This window comes from Trachurus japonicus, chromosome 20 (genome assembly GCF_045865225.1).
Source record: "Trachurus japonicus isolate A0001 chromosome 20, Traja_1.0".
Classification (NCBI taxonomy): domain Eukaryota; kingdom Metazoa; phylum Chordata; class Actinopteri; order Carangiformes; family Carangidae; genus Trachurus; species Trachurus japonicus.
In genome coordinates this window covers 4,559,693-4,583,890 of record NC_140926.1, presented here as the reverse complement: position 1 = coordinate 4,583,890, position 24,198 = coordinate 4,559,693, and the positions used below count along the sequence as shown (strand labels likewise).

Sequence of the window (24,198 nt, the reverse complement as noted above, 5' to 3'; positions counted from 1 at the left end):
ATATGATCATAACCGGGACAATCAAGTCCATGTAAACGCACTGACTGTGATAATCTGTGCTACGACACCTGTGTATGCAGGAGGAAACGACACCATCTCCGTGACGATCGGCCCTGTCACTGTGAGCTCCAGACCAACAGAGGGCATCGTCCCCCTGGTTCCAACTTATCCACTTCCTCCTGGAGGTTTCTACAGTTTTTACTTGTTCAGAGTTTGGAGCATCATTTGACTCTTTTTGTTTTCACCGACTCTCACCTCCTCTGCTTCTCCTCCTCCTCGCTCCAGAAGACGAGTGTTGGTCTCCTCTGGGCGTCCAGTCTCTGCCAGCTTCTAGTTTCAGCGCCTCGTCTCAGCAGCCTGGTCACCCCCCCGCTGCAGCTCGCCTGCATGGATGGGACCAGCACCGAGACCTCCAGGTGCTGTATCCACCAGGCCCAGTCATATACTAATCATATAGATACAAAACATTTGATTGAATCAATGCCAAACATTTAGCTTTTTTTTTTTTTTTTACTTTTTATTTATAGATGAGGAGGGTGAGTAAATGTGTGAATGTGATTTTGGATTTGGGTGTATATATTTAGGTGTGGATGTATATTTACATGTACATACTGTATGTGTGTGTGTGTGTATGTGACTGTATACAGTAGGAGTATATGGGTTGTTTATACAAGCATATTGGCTGAATATTAATGTATATAGGTATGTATATGGGTGTGCGTAAGTTTTGAATAGATTTATATACATATATATATATATATATATATATATAGAGAGAGAGAGAGAGAGATATCTTGATAAAGTGATATTTGATAAAAAGGACAAGGGGTAGGATCATATAAGTTTGTTTTTTTTTGCTTCTTCCTACTCCTTTTCGAGCAGACTGTTGATGAATATAATTTATTAATTTTATTTGTCTTCTATTACTTTTTTGTTGTTGTTTGCCCTGTCTTCTGTTTCTTTTATACCACCTTAAATGTCTGAAATAAAGGTTTAAATAAATACAATTTAAAAAAAAGATAATTTTCATATTTTAGTACAGAGACTGAAAAGGCAAAACAAAAGACAAATATACAAGGGGTGTTCTATAAATCCAAAAGACAAAATACCAAACACATTGTTTTTGCCTTTGTTTTTCACCCAGATCTTTTTGGAGTTTGATTGAATAAGTCATTTTCTCTAGGACATGCACTTGTTTTTACAGTTTTAACAAAAGTATCTGTAGTGGAGAGCCCATTTTTCTGGAGCGAGCGTTTTGTGACGGCCTTTTTACTTCACAAGATAATAATAAATATCAGTTTTACTCAATCCATATTTCCAAGATAGAGTTGTGTGAATGATCCAAACATTTATTAGTTTTGTTAATGCCGGGTATCGTTTATATTTCTGCATTCTGCAAAATCGTTTTCCTTCAGGGTTGGAGCCCAGAGCCTGAGGAGTATAAGGAGCTTCCCCAGAGGAGCCCTGAGGGACACAGCAGCAACACACAGAGCCCGTTCCTGCAGATAGACCTGCAGAAACCGTACAACATCACCGGTAAGTCTTCATGCTGCAGGCGCCATGTTTTATTATATGCACCATCTATCAGAATTTATCATCATTAATAAATCTGGATCCTCTCTCTCCTCCTCCTCCTCCTCCTCCTCCTCTCTGCTAGGTGTGCTGACCCAGGGCGGCGGCGCCTTCGGGACGTTCATGTCCAGCTTTTACCTCCAGTTCGGTCCGGACGGTCGACGGTGGAACACGTACAAGGAGCTGGTGGCCGACGCTCGGCCCAGAGCCAAGGTCACATCCACATCCAGTCCAGGCAGCAGCTCTCCACTTACTGTACTTACTTTCAAGGCCACTTACCGTAAGACTTTGACTTACTTTGGTTTCTTCCTCCTCCTCCTCCTCCTCCCTGCAGGTTTTCCTCGGTAACCATGACGACAGAGGCGTCGCAGAGAGCAGGCTGGACCGGATGGTGTCCGCTCAGTTCGTCCGCCTGCTGCCACACGACTTTGAGAACGGCATCTACCTTCGAGTTGAGATCATGGGCTGTGGAGAGGGTTTGTTGATAGTTTTATTAATCCTAGTTTGTCTTTTATTTTTATTTTTTTTATTTTTTTTATATATAGATATTTTTTCATTTTGTATTTTTTCAGGATTAAAGTTACAGTCACGTTAAGTCAAAATCCACAAGGTGGGAAAGTAAAAATGAAATGAACTATGTGTACAATGGCAGGACAATAGAAAGTGGGGAAAAAAAGAATTAATAGAATACATTATGCAATAATCAGAGATATAGAGTGAGACAAAAGGCAGCATCACTGCTCATGGATGAATACAGGGAAATTAACCAACCTATAGTGGGCTGGAAGATTTTCCATATACGGTAATTTAAAAATGGTTGCCATATTTTGTAGAAAGTCTTACTTCTTTTCTGCATCCAATAAGTTATTTATTTCTAGGGGCACACAGCTGTTAATTTAATAATAATACAACACAATTACAATACAAAAACAATGTAGAAGATAAAAAAGAGATATGAAATGAAATAGGATAGAAGAACAGATAATTAGACATATATATAATTTGTCATCTGATTTCCACAATACATTTCTTCACAATTGCCTGTAAGTTTCTGAGCATAATTTGTCTCAAGACAGAAGTTAGTAAAGTTCCCTTTTAAACAAATTGTCTGTGATTTTTGTGCGTTAATGTGGCTCTGAAGTCTCCTCCTCCCTCCCGTTCCTCGTCAGGTACTCGCTGGTCGACCACCTCGGCCCCTCCCTCCCCGGTCTCCCCCGCCGGCGGCTGCAGAGCGAAGGAGTTCCAGTGCAACAACGGCCGCTGCGTCCCGGCCGGTCCTCTGGGCGTCGTGTGTGACGGCGTCAACGACTGTGGAGACGGATCGGACGAGATCAACTGTGGTGAGCAGCAGAACCTCGGCTCGTCATTATTACTTAATAATTAATTAATTTATTTATTATCACTATATACTTTATCATTTATTTGTATTTCATTTACTTATTTTTCCTCTCATTCAAAAATGTTATTCATTTATCCTCTGCTCCCACACTCTTCCTCAATCCCTGGTTCTTATTTTCTAAAATCATCGCTGTTACTATTATTTTTATTGTTATTATTATTGTTTATTTGTTTTGTGTTTATTTAATAAAAAAAAAAAGAACCTTGGCTCTTCTTCTTCATGCAGAAACTTTTCTCTTCGTCACAGAAACCTAACAGGTGTTCTCCTCCTGCAGGCACTCGGCCCTCCCCGACCCCCACCAGCCCCCGCCGCTGCCCCGCCGGTCAGTTCTCCTGCCCTCCACCAGGGGGCTGCGTCGAGGCGGGACGCCGCTGCGACGGCATCCCGCACTGTCCCAAAGGAGAGGACGAAATCGGCTGCCATCCCCACGACAACATCACCACCCAGTCAGACAGGTGGAGCGACGTTATTATTGTTTCTAAAAAAAGACATAAGAGCTCAGGGGTTCTTCTTTTAGGGTTAGTGTTAACACAGTTAGGGCCAATGAAACATGATCTAAACATAGGACAAAATTGAAAATGAGAAAGACATGATTAAATACCACAAAAGCCTGATAAAAAAAGTTAATAAATACTGAATAAATACCACTAAAGGCTACGCAGCAGTACTATGGAAAGCCATTTTAGTCATAATGAAATTAATTAATTAATGCATAAATAAATAAATATAGCCATGAAATGGGTCCCGAATTAAATAAATAGGATGATAAATAGATATAAATGAAATATAAATACATACATTCATTTATATTTTTATTTTTAAAACAACATTTTTATTTTTTCAAGAGACTTTTATTTTCAACGCCTCATTTACTTTACTTTACTTTACTTTACTTTTATTTCCTAATGTCACATTTATTTATTTCCAGGACTTTTATTTCATAACGTCACATTTATTTATTTCTGGGGACCTTTATTATCTAACGTCACATTTATTTCACTGCTCTTTTATTTCATGCTGCAATATTCAAATGAGGGGGCGGGGTTATCTGGACCCTTTCAGAGTAAAACATCACACGATGGCCTATTCACCTTATTTTGCGCTGGCTTTCCATACAGTACCAAGTCTGACCCTAACAATGCTTGTTAAAATATCTGACTGCTGCAGGAACGAAAGACTTTCTCAGTCGTTCAGTGGAGCAGCGAGACGTCACTAGTCGCTCACTGAATGAGCTCCAAAGACCCTTAAAAACAACTCTTTTAGTCTTTGTTTTTCTAAATGTGTCAAATTCCAGGTGTTATATTAACTCTTCTTTAATTGTGTGGTATTTTCCAGGCCTCACACACCCACTCCTGCTCCTCTCATGACTCCATCCATGGCTGCCGTCACTCATCCTGCAAAAACTACAACAGTAAGGAAACATTTAAGTGGAGAATCAGCTCCTACGAAATCTTTATTTTACTGCCACTGGTGCAAATTCACTAACTTTATATTACTGTCCTTCTAACATAATCTAAATTTGACAAACACTGTGATGCATGTCAAATTGAAATAACTATTTTTATATATTTACAGGCTGGTGGTCCAGGATATCGCGGTGAGTGTAGATTATTATTAGTTTTTCTGTTATTATTTCTCATAAAATATTAAAGCACAGCCACAGGCCAAATGTATTTGAAGGAAAGTTGGTAAAACTCCTGATTCGTCTTCTGCAGAAATCTGCTCCTCTCCTCTCGGTCTGGAGGATGGGAGGATTCGTTACGGTCAGCTGACGTCATCCTCGTATCGTGAGAACAACCCTGCTGATGCCGGACGACTGAACATCATCCCTAACGTGTGAGTTTAACTATTTTTTTATTAAACAGTTAAAGCAACATCTCTGATTTTAAATGTCTAAATAACAACCTGCATCATTACATCTCCTGTGTAGTCAGGTGATGGAGCCCGGCTGGAGCCCGCTGCCGTCGGACGCTCAGCCGTACTTCCAGGTCGACTTCCTGGAGCCCATGTGGGTGTCGGGGGTGGAGACGCAGGGGAGTCAACGCATGTGGGGTTACCTGAGTAAATACCGCCTGGCCTTCGCTCTGCACAGCAGCCTCTTCACAGATTACACCGAGACCGGGAGGCCGGGGAGCCCTGCTAAGGTTGGTGGTCTCATTTTACTTTTTATTCATTTTCTTTAAAGGGATAGTTCACCCAAAATTCAAATTTCACTTATTATCTACTCACCCTCATGTCAACTAAGGGCTGGGAGAAGTTTCAGTCCTCCGTGGCTTCTCTGAGTTTTGGGGTGGTCCGCGCAGCAGTATTTGTCCATATAATGGTTGTGAATGGTGCTCACTTTTCTTTGTCCAAAAAGACACACCAAAAAACATCCAAATACATCCATAGTGCTCGTCTGTAATGTCCCTCTTGTATTGAAGCCCCGACATGAGAAATTGTTCCGCCGGCAGGAAGAGCAGTGAACTGAGACACTGGGAGCTTCCGCTACAAACAAGCTTAAAATATAGACTTATTTAATTTTTTTCTGAACAATTTCTCATGTCAGGGCTTCAATACAAGAGGGACATTACAGACGAGCAGTATGGAGGTATTTGGATGTTTTTTGGTGAGTCTTTTTGGAAGAAGAAGAGTGAGCTCCGTTCTCAACGATTATATGGACAAATACTGCTGCACGGAGCCCCCCTGTAACTCAGAGAAGCCACGGAGGACTCTGAAACTTCTCCCAGCCCTTAGTCGACATGAGGGTGAGTAGATGATGAGTGAAATTTGAATTTTGGGTGAACTATCCCTTTAAGTAATACATACATATGCGCCAACTGGGCACAAGACATCCAACATAACATAACATGACAAGGGGAGGATTTGGGTATTGTAAAAGTCAATATAAGCACATCATACATAAAAACATAAAGATACAGCTTGGAAATAGGGAAAGACATTTTCTATTAAAGTGTTTAAAGCAGAAGTAAGTGATATATTTGTGTTAATATAAGTCTTAAATAGCTATATCTTCCGACAGCAATCACTTACATAGAGTGTTTGGTCTGAAACACGGGTCTGTCAGTCACTCTGCTCTGCTCTGAGTCAAGGAGAAAACATTTATCGTATCCTACAGTTTTTATCCAATGAGGAGAGAGAACGGCATGCAGGGCTGTGTGTGCAGCCAAGGAACGCCGTGAATGTGGCGACGTAGGGACGAGGACTGTTATGGTGCGTTCAAGGAAACTCGTATTTTTCCGACCGTGAAGTGGTACCAGTTCGATCTGGTACGAGTTCACGGGTCAGAAGTTACGAGTGGCCGTTATAGTGACTTTCACCGGTAAAACAGGTCGGAAAAACACGAGTGGGTTGCCTGGAACGCTACAAAGTCGTAAGTTGTGACTTGAAGCTGTAATTTACGATTTCAAAAGCCTGCCTGGAACGCAGCATTAGCGAAAACGACCGGACCACTTACTTCTGCTTTAACCTTATCTTTGCCATTCATATGAAATCAAGTCTTACAGTTGACACATAGCTGAGCCATTTTGACCAGTTTCCTTTAAAAATATCAGTTTGGTTCCTTAGTTTTAATGTAATTGAGTGTTCTGTGTATCTGTCCTACATTGAGAACCTCCTTACTTTTTTCCTTTATCTGCTGGTTTAAGAGCTTGGCAGTGAAGGACAGGAACTAAATAAATAAAATTGTAAATGTCTGCTCTGTCTTTGTAATTATAGGTATACAAATGACTGACCTACTGTAAACTCTTTCTGGGAGAGATGTGTCCTTAAAAAGTCACAAGGCATTATTAATCATGAACACGCTCTTGGTAAAGAATTTGCACTACATAATGCCATCAGGACGGCAATACAAGCAGCCTCTTGGGAAGAACAATTAGTACTCCAAATCATTCGTTACTTCTGCTATTCGGCTGCTAAATGCAGAGAACTGAGCAATGTAATAATGTTCTGTTTTATTTATTAAGATATGTCCCTGTATGTATGAGTTTATGTTGTATGAATGGTTTTTATGACAGCGTCAACCACTGTAGAAACTGAATTGAAAAAGTTTTCTCTCTCTCTCTCTAATTCTCTCCATCATGTATCTATTATAAATTATATCAATCCACTCATTTATTGTTAGGTTTGTCTTTCTTAAACCATTTTCTGGTCAAAGCCTTTTTTTACATCCCACTAACAACACCCTCAATAGGTATTTGTCCCATTTTGTATATTCAAGTCCATCTAGATCACACAGGTACACGGAGGGGCAGCTCCAATAAATTTGAAAATGATTTGCAGGTGTGTTTTGACAGGACCTCTAACAGGCAGTCTGATTTGAATAGTTGGTCTTTTGTGCTGGTGTACGAAAGAAACAAGAAACTGGTCTCATATTCTACAACCTGTGGCTTCTGTATTAAGTCTAACTACATGTGTATAAGTATCTTATCTGGTTTGTGTTGCAGGTGTTCGAGGTGCGGATGGTGGGCAGGACGCCCGTCACCCGCTGGCTGGATCGGCTGGTCAGAGCTCGCTACCTGCGCATCATCCCTGTGGAGTTCAGACACACCTTCTACCTGCGAGCGGAGATCCTCGGCTGCAGAGGAGGTGAAAAATTAAAATCATAATGATCCAAATTCTCAAGACTTCCACTTTTCCATCTAATCTGTAACCTGGGCTGTAAAGAATCAACTCCTCCTGTTGTTGTAGATGAGCTGGTGACGCCCGTCAGCGTGACCTCGTCTCCCTCTGGTGGCGGGAAAGTGACGGTGCATCGCTGCGACCCCGGACAGTTTGCATGCCGACACAGTGACCAGTGCGTCTCCGTCTCCGTCCTCTGTGATGGACGACCGGACTGCAAGGATCACTCCGACGAGATCAACTGTGGTGAGACCTGATGGATGATGTAACATCTTTATATTTTCACCTTTCCTGCCTCCTCAGTGTTCACTCTGCACATTTAGGCAAGGCAAGGCAAGGCATCTTTATTTATATAGCGCATTTCATACCAAGGCAACTCAATGTGCTTTACATAAAGACAAAACATTAAAAAAAGAAGCATAATAAAAACAAACAAAACACTAAAAACAGAGTTAAAAGCAAGAGCAAATAAAAGTAAAATAAAAGAAAATAGAAAGTGAGTTTAAGTGAGTTCTAAGAGCTCAGCTATAAGCATGTGAAAAGAGAACTGTTTTTAACCTGGATTTAAAAGTTGTTGTCAGAGATAATCACGGTACTACGATTATCACGATTATTATGCATTAATTAATTTCACAACACTATGAATGAGTGCAAAATCAAATATAGTCAAAATATAACTACATTACTCATTTTTTACACAAAATATTTCAAGTATCTATTAACATATGACCAATTCTTAATCCCCAGGGGAAATGTTTGAAATATTCAGGTCATGAATTGTCATCTATACCAAATGTTTACGTTTATTTTAATCATTTTTTGTTTTATTTTGCCTTTTTTTAAATTAAAAATGACACGCTAACATTTAAATTCCTACCAATTCAATGTTACGTTAATTAAATGGACCAGTATCTGTGCATTTACCTTTATTTTTGCGCACATCTGCCATCTGCACATCTGCTGAAAGTAACGGTATTTAGGAATCTTTACGATTAAATAATTGTGGCGTTTAATACCACGATTAATTGTGAAAACAAGTAATCGTGACATCCCTAGTTGGGGCTGATCTCAGTTCTGCTGGTAGTTTGTTCCACTTGTGAGCAGCATAACAGCTAAATGCTGCTTCACCATGTCTGGTCTGAACTCTGAGCTCCACTATCTGACCTGAGTCAGTAGATCTCAGAGCTCTACTGGGTTTAGACTCGACTAACATGTCATTCATGTATTCTGGACCTAAACCATTCAGTGATTCGTAAACCAGTAGCAGAACTTTAAAATCTATTCTGTAGCTGACTGATAAAGACTTATCATCTTTATCCTCAGGTACTGCTCCAACCAGAGGGTTTCCCGGGCTGCAGAACCAGACCGTCTCCACGGGAACACCAGGTTTCCACGGCAGCAGCACAACGGGGGCCCCGGGCCTCCACACCACCGGCTCCCAGGGCGGCCGCCCCGGCGTGGCCACGTCAGGACTCACAGGGGAACCTGGACTCCCAAAGACCACAACTCCAAGTACGACTGAGATTATAACTTACTTTCACAAAGCAAAGTTTCAGCCTTTAATTATCGGTGCATGTTGTTTTGAGATCCATCAAATACACAATCCAACAACTCCACAACGCTCTGGTGGACAAGTTGTGACCTGCACATTCACCACGCTATGATAATAATCATGTATAATCATGTAACATTACAAGACAGAGTTGTTTTAGAGGTAAATGCAGCCGGAACTACATTCCAGACACAGCTGCTGCTGGGCGGAGGGATTTCAAAAGCTCAAGTAGTTCAGAGTATTTGCTTCATGTGTTGTAATGTTACATAATTATACATGATTATCTCATAGTGTGGTGAATGTGCAGGTCACAACTTGTCCACCAGAGCGTTTTGGAGTTGTTGGATTGTGTATTTGATGAGTTTGCAGCTCACGTCTCTGCCCTACCGATCTCAAAACAACATGCACCGATAATTAAAGGCAATGAACCTACTGCTATGACTATAGGGGTTATGGTGAGAGGAGAATTTGCCAAAATGTTGAACTATTCCTTTAAGGCCTCCACCATTGATCAGTTTTTGTTTTTTTTCACAAACAGGCCATTGGACCACCACAGGTCAACCTGGACTTCACGTCACTACGACCGCTCACTCTGGACGACCCGGTCTCCAAACCACCAGAGGTTCCTCCTTCACTGTTTCTCCTACATTCAGACCAGACTGGTGTTTGTGCGTCATTATCCTTTATTTTACAGAGTTTATTATGTTTGTTCACAGCCCCGTGGATCTCCACAACCCCGGACGATGGCGGTTTACCCAGAGTGCTTTGCGTGGAGGGCCAGTTCGCCTGCCGGTCGTTCGGCTGCGTGGACTCTGCGCAGGTGTGTGACGGCAGACAGGACTGTTTGGACGGGTCAGATGAGGAACGCTGTGGTACGCATCAACACCAAGGACTCAGAGTTATATAGCATCCTGCAGTAAACACAGAAAAAATGATCATAGATGTACCACAGTGGAGCTATTCACCACTGTGCAAGGATTTTAGGCTCTAAAGTGAGAAAAGATAGAAAATGATGCCATGAACACATTTAATTTATAAGTTAACATCAGACAAAGTGCAGTAAAACCTGAAACGCCTGCTTCTGTTTGTGGATTAAAGGTGTATAAGTTATTTTACTGATTGATTGATTGATTGATTGATTGATTGATTTGACTTGAGTGTCATTTTTATGTAAGTGCTGTACATAAAAACGAAATACCGTGCATCAGTTCAAAAACTATTTAAAAAGAAACAGTGCAGCAAAAGAAGAAGTGAAAACTGTCACATTAAGATAAAATAAGTCAGTGTGGCATTAAAGGAATAGTTCACCAAAACTCACCCTCATGTTGATGAATACTCCAGAGTAGTTTTTTTATTCCTCAAAGTGCATCTGGAGACCCGGGAGGCCGGTTCGTAGTCCAACAAAAACTTTATATGAGTAGAGAGTAATAGGGCCCGACACAAAAACGTCCATAAAACTACACAAAAACCATTTAATATTCCTCCACACTGCTCATCTGCGGCAATCCAAGTGTCCTGAAGGGATATAGTCCAGAGTTTACCTGAAACAACATAATTTAGGCAAGTCTGGTCACGTCTGCGTGCATCATTTTTTGGTGAATTATTCCTTTAAGAAAGTGAATTAAACATTAAATATTAAATAGTTTGTAATAAATACTAAATACTGTGTTGCTTTGTCTCGTCAGGCGCCACGCCCAGACCTGTGGTGACCTCACAGCGCCCCCCGGTGCCCAGCCCCTGCTCCCCGAAGCAGTTTTCCTGCAGCAGTGGCGAGTGTGTTCACCTGGACCGTCGGTGTGATCTGCAGCGCGACTGTGTGGACGGATCAGATGAGAAAGACTGTGGTAGGTTATGAATCTGCTGCAGAAACCAAACAGGATATCACTTTATACTATGTTTTTTTTTAAATTTCTTTATCCTTAATAATGTCCGTCTTCTGCAGTGGACTGCATCATGTCTGCGTGGACGGCGTGGAGCGCCTGCAGCGTGTCCTGTGGTCTGGGCTCCTTGTTCCGGCAGAGGGACATCCTGAGGGAGGCTCTGCCTGGGGGAGCCTGCGGTGGAGCCCAGTTCGACAGCCGAGCCTGTTTCCCTCGAGCGTGTCCAGGTCTGGACTCTTTTGAAATAGTGTTTTAAATTTATTTATTTATTTTTCCTCCTATTTTCTGGCTTAGGAAGGATGCATATGAACATTTATAGTAACTGTTGATAAGGATGGTGAGAGATGTTGGAACTTTTTCGATTTTCTTTTGTGATTTTATTGTTTTTGTTTACTGTTTTACTCTAAAAGTTAACACACTTTATCAGGGTTCCCACGCGTCCTTGAAAATCTGGAAAACCTGGAAAATTGTTGACTTCTTTTCCTTCAAATTGTTGACCAATTTTCCAGTCATGGAAAACACATGGAAGTCAAATGTCCTGGAAAAGCTTGAGTTGCCCTGAAAAATGATTTATCACATCATGACATCAGCTACCAGAGCTCTGTTTGACTTTTTCAGACCCTTCTAAGGATTTTGTTTCCAAAAAAAACCATGTTTGTGCTGTTCTATGATAAATTTGTCATAATTTCTTAGCATTTAAGAGATTATTTCATAAATTAGAGCCATAGACTGCACATCTTTAAATCAGATTTCTGGGAGAGAGAATGAGAGAGAGGAATAAACACAGAAACAAACGGATTAAATTTACAAAATAAGGTACCATTGACGAAAAGAACACTTCTCCAAAGCATGAATGGGAAAGGGGATGAAACAGTGTATGGCATAAAAACTAATGTCTGTCAGACTGTAGCAGCTGAAAATGTCCTGGAAAAGTCCTGGAAAACGATTTCAAGAAAAGAGTAGGAACCCTGTTTATGTTTTATTATTTTTTGGGCCTTATAGCGCCCTCCACAGGTTGAAAAAAAGACTTAGGTCGATATGCGTAGGTCTGTTTTGTTGTCCGACGACAGAGTGCCTCAGTTTCCTTTTGCTCTTGGACGTCTGCATCCTTTTTCCACAGTCAGCAGTTCCTGCAGTCTTTTGCCTCACTGAAAAGCACCTGTCTAAGACAGTGATCCAAGCAGCGCTTTCTTCCTTCTTTTCTTTTTTCTCCTTTTTGAAACAGAAGCTTCTAAAGTCTCTAATTCACCGTTTTTGTTTCTCTTTCATTTTCTTCCTTTGCTTTAGTCGACGGTCATTGGTCCGAGTGGACGCAGTGGTCGGAGTGTGACGCTCGGTGTGGAGGCGGAGTCAGACACAGGAACAGGACCTGCTCGGCTCCTCCTCCTAAGAACGACGGACGGGACTGTGAGGGCATGACCCTGCAGAGCCAGAGCTGCAACAGCCAGTCCTGCACCAAGGACACCGGCACGCAGACAGGTGACTCTTTACTTTACTTTACTTCACTTTATCAAACATGCATACACCAAAAAAATGGGTGTAGACCGAATCACCTGTAAGGATCGGCATTTATCAATCTGAACATGAGTGCAGTGGACGCAAAAATCTAAACCAGCGTATAACATACAGGACAGAGGCTGTATTGGGTAATTATCAATAGATCATACTGATGAAGCGATCCAGACTTCGTGTTGCTGTTCTTACTAGTGAAATGAACGAATAAATACGAGTATACAACCATATGTTCATCACATGTTGATAATAACATCAGAATCTACACCAGATCCTATGCAAGTTTGATAAATGAGGTCCTGTGTGCGCGTACTAACACACTCTGCCTGGTTGTTCAGGTTGTATCAACGGTCTGCTGCTGGTGACTGAAGACGACTGTCGGGCTGGAAGAGTCGAGCCTTGTCCTCCCACCTGCTCACACCTCAGCTCCACCAGCAACTGCACTGCAGAGTGCATCGTGGGTAAGATGCACGGAGGAATTTATACTTGCAGACATTGTATTGTACTTACAAAAAAAGGAAAAAGCGTAACATTTAAATAAGCTCAAGAGAAATTCTGTGTCTTGCCAGTTTCATACAGATAATTTGTCATATTTTAGAGATGAATTTGTGCGTTTTTGTATTTTGTGCTGCCAAAAGCAAAACGCTCTCTTACACTGGATGCGCGGCCAAATCAAATCGTCTCTGGTTCATTGTCTGTAATAATTGATTTCAGACTGTGGTTCAGTGGGTTGGCAATTTTACACACACATTATCCAGACTATAAAGCAAAAAAAAGCCCTTTTTAAAAGCAGGAGGTGATATTTTCACAGTCGACACTGATTCAGACATAAATTATGTATTTTTTAAATTATTTTTTTTTATATTTCCTCCCAGGGTGTCGCTGTCCCAGTGGTTTGTACCTTCAGGAGGGGAGGTGTGTAAATGCCACTCAGTGTGTCTGTCAGTGGAACGGCCAAACACTGCAGCCAGGACAGACGGTCAGCAGGGACGGCTGCACCACATGGTGAGACACACACACACACACACACACACACACACACACACACACATGTTTATTCTGGAAGCGAGCCTGCTGACATTTGTGAAATGCTAACTGACTTGAAATTTTACTTTTTCTTAAACCACACAAGACGTGACTGACATGTGAAACGGCTTCGTCCTCTCTGATGACGAGTGTTCGGCTACTCTTCATATTTTATTTTATTTTATTTTTACACCACTGGGATGTCACTTCAGCATTTGTAATTGATTTCTTCATCATTTTTAAAGGGATAGTTCAACATTTTGACAAATTCTTCTCTCACCATAATCCTTATAGTCATATCAGTAGGTTTGTTACCTTTAATTATCGGTGCATGTTGTTTTGAGATCAACGGGGCAGAGACGTGAGCTGCTCAGTGAACACAATGGAGGACGTCCTTCATCAAACTCATCAAATACACAATCCAACAACTGCAAAACGCTCTGGTGGACAAGTTGTGACCTGCACATTCACCACGCTATGAAATAATCATATATAATAATTATGTAACATTACAAACAGGAACAAGCTACAAGACGAGACTGTTGTTCACTCATGACGGACAAATATGGACACATGTGCAGACACACACGTAATCTGTATGGACTGTCTAGAGCTAGACTTCAGCTCTGTATACTACCTACTGTTGTAACATGTTATGTCAAATTGCCATAAGAATAAGAAAATGTTATGTCAAAATGTAAAAAGCAAAAGCAAAGAAAAGATTATGATGAAGATAATTATTCTGTGGGTAATGGAGGCGGGACTAGATAAGCTTTTGCTTCTCCCGCTTTCCCTTTCAGCCATGTGTATTGTATTATTTGAACTAAGATGAAGTGTGATGATAATGATTTAATTGACATGCCCGAAATAAACAAATAAATAAATAAATCCCTTTAACAATAAATTGTTGTGGAAATGCCCCCTTCCAGTGTGTGCAGGGATGGACAAGTCATCTGTGACTCCTCCGGCTGTGTGGAGAGCTGCCAGTGGTCAGCCTGGTCGTCATGGTCACCATGTGATGTCACCTGTGGTGTGGGGCTGCAGCATCGCTACAGGTGAAACAGTGTCACTCAACAGTAACATCTCCTGTTTCCCTTCAGTGCTTCAATTGAATTTAATAGATAATCCTGTTCTCATTTTCTTTAATTTCTATAATAATATCAGTTTGTTGTCTCATACACACACACACACACACACACACCACCTGTTAAATCTGGATCTTTCGCTCTGACGGCGTCTCCTCAGGTCTCCGGTGAACCCGTCAGGAGCCGTCAGAGTGCAGCCGTGTCCAGGAGACTCCACCGAGGCCCGGAGCTGCTCCTCTCCCTGCCGCCCTGGTACGACACCTCAAACTTCAAACAACTTTATTAATCCCACCAGGGGCAATTGATTTCAGCCGCTTGCACAGTCCAAAAAAACACAGTACACACAATAAATACATATAAAAGATAAGGTAAATAAATAGAATAGGATGCCAAGGATACAGTGTTGTCAAAGATCAGTTGAATAAGTGAATAAATACGTTAATAAGTTGCACATGTTTGACCAATAAAATGTGCATGGTAAGAGCTCAGACTCTAGACACACAACAGTCACACAAACTGTATTCAGCTTCACAGTTTAAAGCTTTTCATGAGTAATTATTACAGGAAAGTCAGGCTGCAAAAACTCCTCTCTGTCTTCTATGATAGTAAAGTGATTATTTTATTGTTTTGTTATGTAGGTTGGATAAAACAGCACATTAACTCCTCCTCTTAGTTTAGTGAATCACTCCTCTTCTGACTGCTGTGTAACGACTTGATGTTTTCCTGCTCAGAGCTGCCAGAGGGCATCTGGACCAAGTGGACCGGCTGGTCCGAGTGCAGTAAGACGTGTTTCAACCTCGTGGACGAGGTGGGAATCAGACGACGGTTCCGCAGCTGCAACGGCACACTCTCCTCGTTCAACCACACACACTCACTCTCACACTCACACTCACACTCACACTCACACTCCAGCTGTGATGGAGACAGCGAGGAGCAGGAGCCGTGCAACACTGTTCACTGTCCAGGTCTGTGGCTCCTCTGTGTCTCTATGGCATTTTCTTCTGGATTTCTCTCGCCTGGTCTCTTTGTGTGTTAATCATTGTAAATCTTCAGCCCTGTGATGCACAATCAAGTAATTGACATCCTTTTTTAAAGGACAACCTGGGCTTTCAGAATATCCATTCTGTAGTGGTGTCATATGTATGTAGAAAAAGCTATATGACCAGAAAAAGGATGGAAAAAAACAAAACAGAAATAGGTTTCACATATATTTGTTGGAAACACACAGAAAACTATTATAAACTTCTTTTTAGACACTATAGAACTGTTCTTTGAGGTCTATTTACATTATTTACAAAAATGCCCCACTCGCCGACGCCTAGCATGAAAACAGTTTCTGTCTGCAATGAGGCAGAGACTCATCACAGATCTGATATTTCCATGGGGTGCACTGGCTTTTTTGTCTTATTTCCTGCAGTGAACAAACTTTCTCCTCCCATATAAGGCCCCATGTCTTGGTCTTAACCTGCATAAAATGCGTAAATGGTAATCTATGCATTATTTATTGCATTTACGGCTGATTTCTTCTGATAATTGCGATCATACAAGGCAACGGAGCCACCAAGTGTCCCGCTTTCAATATAATATTAGGCATTCCGGAGATAGACGTGAAAGAGTAACGCAATAACCTGACATCTGAGGGTTAAGATGAGAAGCTGACGTTGGTCTGGTCTTGTTCTCCTCCCAGTGAACGGCGGCTGGTCCGACTGGTCTCCGTGGTCTCAGTGTTCATCCGAGTGCGACTCCGGAGTCCAAACCAGAGAGAGATTCTGCAACTCCCCGTCCCCGCAGCACGGGGGCGGCGGCTGCCCGGGGCCGCACATTCAGACACGAGACTGTAACTCCCACCCCTGCTCAGGTGAGTCTCCACAGAAACAATGCTGTACATGCAAAGTGATAATTGGTTATAACAATAATAACCAGGGTATCCGCGGGGTCTCAAAAAGTCTAAAATTTGAAAATCTAAATTTTAGGCCTTAAAATGTCTTAAATTCGTTGAATTATTGTGTGCAAGTCTTAAATAATTTTAGACAGGTCTTAAATTTTCTTATGCCCATCATGGGTGAGCATTTCACTCGCATTTGACCCTAAAAAAATACATGTGCGAACCGGGAAAATAGTTTACTTTAGACGTGGTCCTTGGGAAAAATGTTACCATAGAGCCCTCGTTACCGCAAATGCTCAATAAAATGCTCCTGTGACACTTCATTGTGCTTTATTGAATGTATTTTCAACTACAAACAAGCCTAACACGCAACTTATATATTGCAATCAATTTCTAATTTTGTGACTCTGCATTTCTTTTGTACGCTTTTTATTTGTCATGATAGGTCTTAAATTTCATCCATAATGGTCTTAAAAAGGTCTTAAATTTGAGCTGGTGAAACCTGCAGAGACCCTGAATAACTGTTTCCTCCTCAGGCGAGTGTCCGGAGGGCATGGTGTACATGACGGCGGCGGAGTGCGAGGCTCACGGTGGTGCGTGTCCGCGGGTGTGTTTGGACATGACCTCGGCAGACGTGCAGTGCGCCACCGCCTGTTACGACGGCTGCTACTGCGCCCGGGGCCTGTACCTGCTGAACGGCAGCTGTGTGCCGTTGGCCCGCTGCCCGTGTTACCATCAGGGGGAGACGCACCCGGCCGGCGCCACGCTGCGGGGCGACGCCTGCAACAACTGGTGCTGATACTATTATTATTATTATAATGACTCCTCTGTTTAGTCATGAATCAGAACGTGGATGAATCACATGCAGGGTTCCCACAGCAGCTTGAGTTGTCCTGGAAAATTACTTATCATAGCTACCAGAGCTCTATTTGACTTTTTCAGACCCTTCTAAGGATTTCTTTTCCCAAAAAAAAACAAAACATGTTTGTGCTGTTCTATGATAAATTTGGCATAATTTCTAAGCATTTAAGAGATTATTTCATTAAGTTAGAGCCATAGACTGCACATCTTTAAATCAGATTTATGGGAGAGAGAATGAGAGAGAGGAATAAACATAGAAACAAACTGATTAAATTTACAAAATAAGGTACCATTGTCGAAAAGAACACTTCTCCAAAGCATGAATGGGACAGGGGATGAATCAGTGTATGGCGTAAAAACTAATGTCCGTCAGACTGTAGCAGCTGAAAATGTCTTGGAAAACGAGTGGGAACCCTGACATGTCACCTGCTCTTGTGTCCTGCAGCACCTGCACCGACGGAGAGATGCAGTGTGGGACATCTCCATGTTCTGGTTAGAGCTTTTACTATCTCTTTTTGTTTCTTTTACCATCTCTTTATCTTATCGCCTCTTTTATTCTCTAACCTGTGTGTGTTTGTGTGTCTGTGTTTCTCAGTGGACTGCGGCTGGAGCAGCTGGACCCAGTGGAGCAGCTGCAGTCGAACGTGCGACGTCGGCGTGAGAAGACGATACCGCTCGGGAACCAATCCTCCGCCGGCGTTCGGCGGTCGGCCCTGCGAAGGAGACAGAGTCGGGATCGATACCTGCAGCATCGAACCCTGCTTTGGTTCGTGAAAGTCCTCACTCTGCATTATTACTGTAAATATTAAAAACAAAGCGTAGGGATTTTGTATAAATGGCAAAAGTAAAGTCAAATCCCCTTTCCAACAGTAGAATCCTTATATTTTTATGTATGATCATGTATGTACTTGTGTTGAGTGTAATGTTGTGTGTCTTGTGCCCAGATAGATAGATAGATAGTTGCTGCATTTGTTATTAAAAGAAAATGAATAAATGGATAAAAAGTAAATTTAAAAAAACAAATAAAACAAAAACAGAGCATATGTTAGACTATGAAGGAGGTTCATCCAGCTGTGTGTGTGTCCCAGGTGTGAAGGAGCCGTGGAGCTCGTGGTCTGAGTGCTCGGTGACGTGTGGAGGAGGTTACAGGACTCGAACCCGCGGCCCGATTCGAGTCCACGGCACGGCTCAGCAGTTCAGCGCCTGTAACCTGCAGCCCTGTGGTATGGCAAGAATACACACTCATCTCACAATACTTTATATAATTAACCCTTTACTGACTGAGGCTAAAAAGAAATTTTTGCCATTTGGACATACTGGTCAGAAAATGCCCCATGTATGAATACTAGAAGTACTTGAACTTGAATTTGTAACGTCTGGTAAATGAGTATTGCTCATAGTTTGGAAGAATTACCAGTTAAAATAAAGGAAAAAACACAAAAACTTGATCTTTTTAGGGGTTTAGTGAAGGAAAATACTGTTACTGCACATGAAGACCTATACATGTTGAGAATCTCCAGGGCTCTGTGTTGTTTACAAATAAAACAGTGCAAAAGTGAACTCTATTCACAGGTGAATAAGTGCAAAACCAAACTATATACAATATGGGGAAATGGCACACACTCTCTGTCACTATTTCACTATGTCTCTTCTGCTCTATGTCTTTCACTTCTCCACTCAAGCTCTGTCCAATTTCCCTCTTTTCATTTCCTTTGAAATACTATGACCTGGGCAAATGAGAATATGCACCGGCCTAAAAGTTAAAATAAAATAAAATATTCCTTTCAATTTTTCAAATGCAAACAATAGGCTATTATGTGCAATGTTTCCTCTAGGATTTTTTTAAGTAGTGGCAGCAACCATAATATAATGTATAATATAGACGGAAAGCACAACTTCTCAGCTCTCCGTCAGCGCTGGAATTTTTCTCATTGGACAAACTATGAGGGAGTTATGGACATAGCAAACAGCTCTGGGGCTATCGCAGTAGGTAAAGGTGTTAAGAAGCCAGGACGATAAGATCCTGTTGTATGTTTTGTTTTTGAATTGAATCATTTAGTTGCAAGTTTTCATATTGAATCCATATTTTCTATTCTAAACATTGAGGTTTTCTGCTTGTTTACCTCTGTGGGTCCAGGTGGGGGCCGGCTGTGTCCTCGGGGCCAGCAGTGGCAGCAGTGTGTGACGGGGGCCGTGTCCTGCAGCGACCTCACCATGGACCTGAGCAGGAACTGCACACCTGGCTGCCGCTGTCCACAGGGAACCGTCCAACAGGTGAGCCGGGTCGGGTCGGGTCGGCTGGTTAAACACATGTAGATACGCACATGTACAACAGTTCATGACCCTCTGTGTGTGTGTGTGTGTGTTTGCAGGACGGTGTGTGTGTGCAGGAGTCTGAGTGTCGCTGTGACGTGAACGGGGAACGGTACAAACCAGGAGACGTCGTCCCCACAGACTGCAACAACTGGTCGGTAAAACTATAAACTGGGATGTGTTTCTTCTGTTCATTAGTGTGACAGATAAAGTTATAAAGTTTTGATTTAACTCATGTGTTTTCTTATATTTCAGTACATGTGAAGCAGGAAGGCTGGTGAACTGCTCTCAAGGAAGCTGCAATGGTAAAAAAACAACATCTTTATTACGATTAAGATTAACATAGAAATAAAATAAAATAGAATAAAGATACAGAATACAGAAAAAATTATAGTGCAATGATGTCACAGTGACTTGTTTTCGCAATTAATCACGGTATCAAACGCCACAATTAACTGATCGCAAAGATTCCTAAATACCGTCACTTTCCAGAAATAGATTATGTATGTGTCGGCAGATGTGGCGCCAAAGTTATGGTAAATGCACAGATACTGGTCCATTTACCTAACGTAGCATTGAATTGGTAGGAATTTAAATGCTAGAGTGTCATTTGTAATTTAAAAAAAAGATTAAAATTAACTTAAACATTTGGTATCGATGACAGTGACTTGAATATTTCAAACACTTCCCCTGGTGGATAAATAACTGGTCATATTTTAATAGATATTGGCTGGGCAATCCTGTGTTCATCATTCAATAGCTTTAAGTTTTACCTCGGTGAATCTCTTTGTCCCTGCACTCTCTCTGTAGTCGACGGCCAGTGGTCTGTGTGGACGCCGTGGGGTCAGTGCTCGGTGTCGTGTGGAGCCGGTCTCCAGTCTCGGTACCGGTTCTGCTCCAGTCCCCAGCGCTCGGGAAGCGGCCTGCCCTGTCTGGGCCCCCACAGAGAGGACCAAGTCTGCATCAGCGCCCCATGTGACCGTGAGTCTGTCGACTGAATGTTTGAATACTGTGTGTGTGTGTTTGCATCACATTTTCACACATACAAACACACACTCATCTTCTTACACCGGCTGTGCGTCCAGTTTGTGTCAAACCACATCTGCAGAAAACGCTGAAGATCTTATGTGTAACTGCTTAGTGAGCTTGTCAGAATCAAATACACACATAGATAAACAACGATACACATATGATTTAAACATTAACAATAATTTAACACCAATAATTAATTTTTTTCCCTGAAGTATAGAAATCCTAAACAAAAATAGTCTACTGTTGTATGAGCCACAAAATGTATTGATAATGGTAAATAACCCAATAACAGTAAAAATCTAAATTTAGAGTTCATTATGTGACATTTGAGACAGTTTTTCTTTTTTTTTTTTTTTTTGTCATTTACTTTTTATTGATTTTTGATTTTGTATATAAACTAACAAACAATCAATAAATGAACATGAAGACCTATAGACGCGTGCAAAAATATCAAGGGGAAAGTAAAAACGTACATAAAGAGACTGGTCTACACCTCCAGTCGTGAAAGTAAGCAATAAGAGTAAAAAAGGGTAAAGAGGAAAGTAAATACATAAAAGTATTAATAATAGTCCAATAAGAGATTACCTGAAGTCCGGTCTGATGGTAGAGACACACATAATCCATTTTTGCCAATTTTCAACAATGGGACTGTTTTCCTTTCATAAAACATCATATAATACAGAAAAAATTTTAAAAGTTGAACTACTTTAGTGTTTAATTTGCAGTGAAGTTGTTGTTTTTTTTAATTAATGTGTCTCTGTGTCCAGGTGACGGTGGGTGGGGTCAGTGGAGTAACTGGACGGACTGTACCAAGTCGTGTGGTGGGGGAGTCCGCAGCCGGAGGAGAGAGTGCGACAGTCCCAGTCCGGAGGGGGAGGGAGATTACTGTGAGGGTCTGGGGACTGAGGTCGTAGCCTGTAACACCGACCACTGTCCAGGTATGTGTGTGTGTGTGTGTAAACTGTGTGTGTGTGTGTGTAAACTGTAGATGTGTGTGTGTGTGTGTGTTTTCTACAGGTGTATTGACGACATGTAACTCTGTGTGTTTTCAGTTGCACCATGCTCTCAGGTTCCCGGCACGGCGTTCAGCAGCTGCGGCCCCTCCTGCCCTCGCTCCTGTGACGACCTGGCAGTGAGTGACACGACATCTAGAACTCCTAATGAATTCATATGAATTCAATTCACATAAAAGTTTACCAAAGTGCTGCACAGTGATTAACATACAGGACAAAGAGCATAAAATGGTTAAATAAAAAGGAACAAAAGAAATAAGTAAGAGCCATAAAAGAACAAACTGATTAAAAATACAGTAAAATTAAAATTAAAAAAGGCAGACAAGAACAGAGGTCACACAACTCTCATGCTGAGTTAATAGCCAAAGAATAAAAATAAGTTTTAAGACGCGATTAAAAAGAAATTAGGGTCAGAGACATTTTTATTTCTAGTTGTAGTTCACCTCGTGTTTTTAGTCTATTTTTGGGGACGATGAGGAAGAGCTGATCAGCTGACCTCAGGGGTTGTGAGGGGGTGTAGATATTTAAAGGGATAGTTCAACATCTACAGAGGCTAATGAGATAATAACACAACGTTACCACACAGAGTTGTTTTAGAGGTAAATTCATGCAAAACCGCTGATGCGCATTGCCTTCAGGGACAGTTTTTCATCAAGCAGTCTCTGTATTTCCCTCTAAAACAACTCTGTCTGGTAACGTTGTGTTATTATCTCATAGCGTGGTGAATGTGCAGGTCACAACTTGTCCACCAGAGCGTTGTGGAGTTGTTGGATTGTGTATTTGATGAGTTTGATGAGGGAAACCAAGAAATCCCATGAGCCTCTGTAGCGTAGCTCTGAGCAGCTCGCGGCTCTGCTCCGCCGTTCTAAAAATAGCTTGCACCAACAATTAAAGGTAATGAACTTACTGCTATGACTATAGGGATTATGGCAATGGGCCAATTTGCCAAAATGTTGAACTATCCCTTTAAGAGGTCAGAAATGTATCGAGGAACATTTTGACTGTCGGACTGTGAGCCAGTGGCGAGAATCAGGGGCGATGCAGTCATGTTGTTTCTAGTGCCGCAGCACTTAAGCTGTAAGCGATATGAAGACGCTTTATCCTCCGTGTCCTGCAGCACTGCGAGTGGAGCTGCGAGCCGGGCTGTTACTGCACAGAGGGGAAGGTCCTGTCCGCCAACGGGACGGTCTGCGTGGACAGAGACGAGTGTCCCTGTCTGGACCTCGGCACCGGACTGCGGCTGGAACCAGGAGAGACAACGAAAGCCCACAACGGATGTAACAACTGGTCAGAACTACAAAGACACACAGAGACGATCATCTGTATGCATTTACACTACAGGAAAGAACAGAACAGGAAAGTTATGATGCCGTTCTTTCCTGTTTTCCAGCACCTGTGAGGGCGGGAGGCTCAACTGCACTCGACACACCTGCCCAGGTGAGCATGTCATGACCATTGTCCATTTTCTCCAGCTAGAAAACCAAGGACATGGCCACTGATTACAGTTCAGATCAGTTGTGGAGATGGTGAAGTCGTATCTGGGGGAAGTGATTGATCGGATGAGATTGGATCCACAACCTGAACACTGATGTAATCTGCAGAAACGGACTGCAGAGACTATTTTCTGTGAAAACTAAACTCTTTTAATGTAAAAAAGGCTCTGATTGTTTTGTTTTAAAGATCTTTCATTGAGTCTGTTTTAACTTTTTTTTGCCTGATCTCCTTTTATTCTGGGCTCTCTGCACAAAATAAAAACCGCATGTTAAAGATTGTAAATGAAGCCAGCAAAATAATCGCTTGATAACAACATTTTTTTTTTACAACAAACGGGTTCTGCAGAAGGTTAGGGCCATCTTGTTCAGTCCTGATCAACCTCTACACAGAGTTTATTCCTCTACCATCAGGATGGAGATACAGGGCCAGAACAAACAGGTACGAGTGCAATCTGTGCAATCAATTCGCACTGCTGTTAAATCCGCACTTTACGTCTTAAAACAGCTTTTTTATTGGTTCTTCTCTACCCAAATTGTTGGTTTTTATGGTCTTCTCTATGTGTTGTTGTTACTGTCCTTGTGATTTTTGCTAGTTTCCCCCTGTGGGGTAATAAAGCTGAACTGAACTAAGAGCTGGTGGTGAAAAAAACTACGATAAATGAGCAGTTTATAAAACTACACATGTATAAACTGTCTGCTGTGTGTGTGTGTGTGTGTGTTGTTTTCCAGTGTCAGGAGACTGGTGCGACTGGTCCGAGTGGACTCCGTGCTCCCGGACCTGCGGGGCCGAGTCGGTGTCGCGCTACCGGAGCTGCGGTTGTCCCGAGCCCCGGGCCGGAGGAGCAGGTTGCCCCGGGGAACAGGAAGTCCACAACGGGGTCGGAGTTCAGATCCAGAGGCAGCCCTGCCCCGTCATCAGCTTCTGTCCAGGTGGGACGGTTTATTAAATTATAGA

At 42.0% G+C, this 24,198-nt stretch overlaps 1 protein-coding gene across 1 annotated transcript in view; it reads left to right on the top strand.

Annotated features, from left to right (window-relative positions):
* sspo (SCO-spondin) overlaps nt 1–24,198 on the top strand; it is a 148,671-nt gene that overhangs the window by 51,741 nt on the left and 72,732 nt on the right. Inside the window, exons 43-80 of the mRNA XM_085763813.1 lie at nt 81–185; nt 289–416; nt 1,416–1,536; nt 1,658–1,785; nt 1,907–2,048; nt 2,742–2,912; nt 3,246–3,426; nt 4,307–4,382; nt 4,547–4,568; nt 4,687–4,807; nt 4,902–5,115; nt 7,417–7,558; nt 7,661–7,837; nt 8,915–9,103; nt 9,682–9,765; nt 9,860–10,015; nt 10,829–10,987; nt 11,086–11,250; nt 12,311–12,502; nt 12,874–12,996; nt 13,411–13,540; nt 14,491–14,616; nt 14,807–14,898; nt 15,378–15,611; nt 16,334–16,504; nt 17,068–17,323; nt 17,838–17,884; nt 17,988–18,158; nt 18,481–18,615; nt 19,530–19,666; nt 19,765–19,859; nt 19,961–20,010; nt 20,516–20,686; nt 21,505–21,675; nt 21,790–21,869; nt 22,868–23,037; nt 23,141–23,187; nt 23,973–24,173. Coding sequence (XP_085619939.1) covers nt 81–185; nt 289–416; nt 1,416–1,536; nt 1,658–1,785; nt 1,907–2,048; nt 2,742–2,912; nt 3,246–3,426; nt 4,307–4,382; nt 4,547–4,568; nt 4,687–4,807; nt 4,902–5,115; nt 7,417–7,558; nt 7,661–7,837; nt 8,915–9,103; nt 9,682–9,765; nt 9,860–10,015; nt 10,829–10,987; nt 11,086–11,250; nt 12,311–12,502; nt 12,874–12,996; nt 13,411–13,540; nt 14,491–14,616; nt 14,807–14,898; nt 15,378–15,611; nt 16,334–16,504; nt 17,068–17,323; nt 17,838–17,884; nt 17,988–18,158; nt 18,481–18,615; nt 19,530–19,666; nt 19,765–19,859; nt 19,961–20,010; nt 20,516–20,686; nt 21,505–21,675; nt 21,790–21,869; nt 22,868–23,037; nt 23,141–23,187; nt 23,973–24,173 — 5,280 coding nt within the window. The remainder of the gene's footprint in view (nt 1–80; nt 186–288; nt 417–1,415; nt 1,537–1,657; nt 1,786–1,906; nt 2,049–2,741; nt 2,913–3,245; nt 3,427–4,306; nt 4,383–4,546; nt 4,569–4,686; nt 4,808–4,901; nt 5,116–7,416; nt 7,559–7,660; nt 7,838–8,914; nt 9,104–9,681; nt 9,766–9,859; nt 10,016–10,828; nt 10,988–11,085; nt 11,251–12,310; nt 12,503–12,873; nt 12,997–13,410; nt 13,541–14,490; nt 14,617–14,806; nt 14,899–15,377; nt 15,612–16,333; nt 16,505–17,067; nt 17,324–17,837; nt 17,885–17,987; nt 18,159–18,480; nt 18,616–19,529; nt 19,667–19,764; nt 19,860–19,960; nt 20,011–20,515; nt 20,687–21,504; nt 21,676–21,789; nt 21,870–22,867; nt 23,038–23,140; nt 23,188–23,972; nt 24,174–24,198) is intronic.